General features: G+C 44.7%; 1 protein-coding gene across 1 annotated transcript; it reads right to left on the bottom strand.

The window, feature by feature from the left end:
• Window positions 1-1,043: 1,043 nt before the first annotated feature.
• Window positions 1,044-4,657, bottom strand: LOC122919787. Its single transcript, XM_044268974.1, is given in 4 exon segments — window positions 1,044-1,195; window positions 2,648-3,272; window positions 3,274-3,508; window positions 3,510-4,657. Coding segments are annotated over 4 exon segments (2,160 nt in total).
• Window positions 4,658-6,026: the final 1,369 nt, after the last annotated feature.

Below are 6,026 nucleotides of genomic sequence, written 5' to 3'. Positions count from 1 at the left end.
AGTAGCCCTTGTTCTGCACACCCCTAATTAACTAATAAAATATGTACCAAGGTCATCTAAGCATTGAATATATTGGCAACTGAGAGTAGCTTAGTGCTTATTACTGCAGTAGGGCCATGGAGCTATTGAGTCTTCATTTACTGGTATCCAACAAAGGCAACATTTATACAATGTCTTTGTTGTCTCTTCATGGGTTTCCAATAGTCACCTTAGCTTCCTCAGATACAAAAAAATGTATATACCATATGTACACTGACAAAAATTAACACACCAAAAAGATGTTTGAGTCGAATGAAACTTTCTATGTGTGAATGTAATGATGATACATATAAGTGATTACAATATTAGAGCAAAAAGAGAGTTTATTGGGGAAAACTGTACAATTGAAAGGAGGTTCTAGTACCTGTTGGACCACCTCTAGCCTGGAAACAAGATACCATTGGGCATAGAGTTATACAGGTTCTATATGGTATCCTTCAGCACATTTTCCCACAGATGTTGTAGCTGGACATGTAGACCCTGCACACTTGTAGGTTGTCAAAGCTGGTGTCCCAGTTGGTCCCATAAATGTTCATTTGGCATTAACTCTGGGGACCGGGCAGGCCGAGGAAGTGTATCTGGAGGAGACATTTCTTATAAACCCTTGCTCTGTGTGGACGAGCATAATCCAGCTAAAAAATACCAGTTGGAAGCCCTGCCATGAAAGGCTGCAGGATGTCCTGCACATATCACTGAGCTGGTAGTGCCCCTCGTATCACTGCTAGAGATACTCATCATATACAATGGTTTACCAAATCATCACACCAGCAGTTAGGGAAGTGTATCTCCACAGCAAAGACAGGATTAAAGCAATCACCATATGGCCTCCATAATCAAACTCAATTGTCATCGGATCCAAAACAGAACGTGGATTGGTCACTGTCAATGGCAGGACTCGTAATGGCACCAGGTTTCCTATTGCTACATTCCTGGAAATGATCCATGCAAGAATGCCAACTGTGTCTAGATGATGGACAGTGAACCTGGAAGCTGTTGTAGGTGGATCAAACGATCCTCTCTACTGGTGGTCTGTCTGGGCTGTCCAGAGCCTGTTCGCCATGTTTACATGCCCTCACATAACCACAGCTCCCAACACCTCCTAACAGCTCGGTCAGAACGGCATAGATGATGGGCAAATTATTGAACCATCCTGCTTCTATCAGTCCAATTATGCGCATCATAGAGGCATGTCTAGCACTCAACAATCTCCCATGTAGAGCTACACTACTCATAAGTAGCGTCTGAGAGACTTTTTTTATAGGGCAGCAGGGGAAACATTTTTATGCCCTCTTGGGACAAGTCCCAGTATCTAATCAGACCACACCTGTAATCACACACATATCTACCTGAGACATAACTGCATCCCGAGTTTTGCAGCAATCTGTTTTTTATATCTGGTTGCATTATTTATTTTGTCAATGAGTGTATATAGATAGTTGGGTAATATGTCTGTGGTATAAAAGGCAGTAACAACTTCTTGATGTGTTATTTTTTTGTCAATGAGTGGCATTACAAGCCATTCTCTTGCATTATAATGACAACCAGTCCCTTCACATGCAGAAATTATTTATAATTCTTACACCCGGGTCATCTTGTTGCTATATGGCCTACTGTGAGACACTCCAATAACTCTGTCTGTCTGGATATCTACGGCATCTGACCATCTTACCAATAAAACCTACTATGATTGTTAAACAGAGTCTCTTACCATAAAATTCAGTGTTAGGGCTCATGCACACAAACATACGGGTCGGATGCGGACTTATTATGAACATGTCCTATCCTTATCTGTAAAGAATAAATCAAGGCAACTGGACTTACTGTAGATTTCTTGAAAACGTTTCACCCGTTCTTCCGAGCTTTCTCAATTCTGAGTGACTGTACAAGAATTCTCTGGGAATAAATATGTAACTGAATAAACATCTGGTAATTATACCCAGCATGGGGTCAGAGGTCATTATACCCAGCATGGGGTCAAAGGTGTTGATTACATTATCCTAATTGGAGTCAGTAGGTGATAATGACCTCCCAGAAAAAGGTGTCAAGACAACGTTGTATGTGGTTGTCATGGAACCATGAACCAGACGTGCAACAAGAGATAAGTGGAAATAAGAAGACTTTATTGAAAATCAAGCTGTAAGGCAAAAGTCCAAACGGATGGCTAAACCGAAGCAGGGTCTTGCGAAGCCAGAGGTCAGGAACCAGAAGGGTAGTCAGACGAAGCCTGGAACAGGAACCAGCAGGGTAGTCAGACGAAGCCAGGATCAGGAACCAGCAGGGTAGTCAGACGAAGCCTGGATCAGGAACCAGCAGGGTAGTCAGACGAAGCCTGGATCAGGAACCAGCAGGGTAGTCAGACGAAGCCAGGATCAGGAACCAGAAGCAGCAGCAGTCTTAGAAGCATGTGAACACAGGAGGACCAAGCAAGGAACTGAAGCCACAGACCTCCTATATATATGAGCTAGGCATCCAGCTCCTCCCAGTGGGAAGGAGAAGCTGCAGGGTGGGAGGCTACAAGAAACCCAGAAACCAAGATGGCCGCCAGCACATGTCAAACGAAGGAGAACAGCAAGAAGGTAAGACCATGACAGTGGTAGACAATAGATGCCTCTATTCAAGCTTGGCTTCTCCATTTTTACGTAGATGGCCACCTTCACACCTCGTTTGTACCAATCGGCCTCCTTATCCAAAACACATACTTGACTGTCTTCAAAGGTGTGACCTGTTTCTTTTAGATGTGTGTACACGGCTGAATCTCGACCAGAGGTTTTGGCTCTTCTATGCTGAGCCATACGCTGATGTAGTTGTTGTTTTGTTTCGCCGATATACAGTTCTGAGCATTCCTCATTGCACTGGACTGCGTACACAATGCTGTCCATCTTGTGTTTAGGCGTTGGGTCTTTTGGGTGAACTAGTTGTTTCCTCAGTGTGTTGCTGGGTTTAAAGCAGACAGGGATGTGATGTTTATTAAAAATCCTTTTGAGTTTCTCATACACCCCAGCTACATATGGGATAACCATATCCTTGTGTCTGTCATGCTTCTCGCCCTCACTGGTAGTCTTGGTGCTCTTTCTTCTCCTCTCTTCTGTTTTGACAAAGGCCCAATCTGGATACCCACAAGTTTTAAGTGCCCCTCTGAGGTGTTTGAGTTCCTTCGCCTTGGCATCTGTGCTTGTGGGGATTTTCTCTGCCCGGTGGTGTAGAGTCTGGATGACTCCCAGTTTGTGGTCTAGACTCTAGAGGATGGTGGGAATCAAATAGCAGGTACTGGTCTTTGTGTGTTGGTTTTCGATAGACCTCTATTCCCAGCTTCCTTCCCTCTTCCACTGTTATAAGACAGTCCAGAAACGCCAGTTTGTTGTTCTGCATATCTTCCCGCGTGAAATTTATGTTATGATCCACTGAGTTGATGTGGTCGGTTAAAGCCTGTAACTCTTGTTTATGAATTTTAACCCAAGTGTCATCCACATCTGAAACAATGACTCAGTGTAATTCCCATGAAAGTGGTCAGGCCTTTCCTTTCTACTTCCTCCATATACAGGTTCACTACAATAGGTGAGACTGGCGATCCCATAGCACAGCCATGTTTTTGCTTGTAGAACTTTTCCTTATACTTGAAGTAGGTGGTACTCAGACAAAGGTCCAGTAAGGCACACACTTGGTCTGAGCTAAGTTCTGTTCTGCAGCCTAAGGTGTTGTCTAGTAGCAACTGTTTCCTGACTGTTTCAATTGCCTTTGTAGTGGGTATGCAGGTGAAGAGGGATGTAACATCATAGGAGACCATTGTTTCGTCTGTGCCCAATACCAAGTTCTGGATTTTGGTGGTGAAATCCTGAGAGTTCTGTATGTGATGTTGTGTGTTTCCAACCAAGGGCGCTAGGATTCTGGCTAAGTATTTTGCCACATTGTAGGTCACAGAGTTGATGCTGCTAACAATTGGTCTGAGAGGGGTCCCATCCTTATGTATCTTAGGAAGTCCATAAATACATGGAGGGGTTTCCCCTGGGTAGAGGCGATCATACATGGCCCGATCAATGATTTTGTCCTTTTCTAGTTGTTGTAATAGTTCTATAACCTTCTTCTTGTAGCCACTGGTTGGGTCTCGTTTTAGGGCCTCATATGTGTCGTTATCATCCAGGAGTGTGGTCACCTTGGCATCGTAGTCAGATGTATTAAGTACAACCGTGCATCTTCCTTTATCCACAGGCAGGATGGTGATGTTTGTGTCTTTCTTCAGGGATGTAGCCGCCTTCCTTTCTTCTCTAGTCAAGTTTGAAGGAGGTAGTTTGGCACTGGCCAGAGCTGCAGACACTTTAAGGCGAAGTTGTTCAGCCTCACCCTGTGGTACTTTGTTGCTGTGGATTGAGGCTTCAGTGGCTGAAATAATATCAACTATTGGTATAATTCTTGGTGTGATTGCAAAATTCAACCCTTTAGCAAGGACATCCATCTCAGGCTGGGTGAGAACCCGGTCTGAAAGATTCTGCACCCATTTCTCTTTGTTTTGCACTGTCCTTGTTTCCTCCTTTCGCCTCCATGTCAGTTCCTCACTGGTATGGCTGTTTGCAGTTCTGGATAACAAAATGCAGGACTTGTTCTTCTGCCTCTCCTTGCTCATAGTGTGCTGAGCTAGGTAGTTTGTTTCAAGGCTTCAACTGTGAAATGGGTCTGTCGTACCCGTTCATTTAGTAGTTGCTTCTGTGCTTTTTGTAGAATCATCTCAGCTCTGTGACCCTTCACCGTGGAGTCCAAACGGTAGCTGCATGGTACCAGCCCCTGTTTTCAGCATCTGAGGTTGAAACGCAGGTGGTTTCTATAGTCTGCCAGTTTTCTTGCTGTCTTTTCATATTCTCGTACAAGTTTAAGCTTTCCCCCCAAAATGTGTTGCAATATGTCTGTGAAGGTTCTCAATTATCCAGGTCATGGTATATCTGTACAGAATAAATCAAGGCAACTGGACTTACTGTAGATTTCTTGAAAACGTTTCACTCGTTCTTCCAACAAGCTTTTGTAGTGTCCCACTAGGTATGGGTGGGCACTACACAAGGGTCAATTGGTGTGCGCATTACTCCTACTCACAAGGAACAGAAATGTCATATTTAATTCTGCATTTAATGTATGTTTTACTGTGTTGTTAGATGCAATGTACCCCTGTCTAATGCAGCAGCAGGCCTAGTTGGGTGTAGTTAGACATCCCAGACACTAGAGGGAGATAGGGAGCCCCTAGTATAAATGTCCAGGCCCAGACAGGGAGAGTTAGTGCAGAGTCAGGAGTCTGAGAAGACAGAGGCCAGTAAGCCTGCTCCTGACATGCAGCTGGATAGCCCTGGCTGCTAGTGATGTCCAGGAGGCTGTTGAGAAGCTCCAGCCTGCCTGAAGAACAAGAGAGCCTAAGTTAGCTCTGAAGAGATACCCCAGTTGCAGGATTCAACCTCCTGGGAGAAACCAACAGTTACCCACCTGATAGGAGGAGGCGTCCCAGGGTAAGCGAAGTGACCCTGATAGGCAGAAGATCTTAGGAATCATAGCAAGCAGTATAATACCTGAGGAAGGAGGTAACCAAGGATATAAGCCACCCTGTTAGGCATCCGGGCCTTGGGAGATATCAAGCCAGAGCAGGAGTTCTATAAAGGACAGTGTACAGTGATTCTGTGGAAGGTACAACCTGCTGCTGAGTGCTTGTGGAATTTACCCTCAGTGTAACTTGCATGACTATTGCCTGCCATACTTGTGAATAAGCCCCTTTTGTGGAACTGTAATCTGAAGACTATACTACTCCCTGCTGTACAAAGTTGGATTGTCCAGTAAAGTTTATGTTTGGTTCACTGCATACTTGTGTACCTTCATCTTTCCAACCACCAACCGGCGTGCCACCGGCCAAAGGCACTGGCGTCACGAATACCACAGGGACCTTGCCCCAGGCACACAAAATACCTGTAACATCCAGGGCACCTCAACTACCATCAGGCCTGGTCCCTATCTACAGA

This window comes from Bufo gargarizans, chromosome 9 (assembly GCF_014858855.1).
Source record: "Bufo gargarizans isolate SCDJY-AF-19 chromosome 9, ASM1485885v1, whole genome shotgun sequence".
Taxonomy (NCBI): domain Eukaryota; kingdom Metazoa; phylum Chordata; class Amphibia; order Anura; family Bufonidae; genus Bufo; species Bufo gargarizans.
This window is presented reverse-complemented; position numbering and strand designations above follow the sequence as displayed.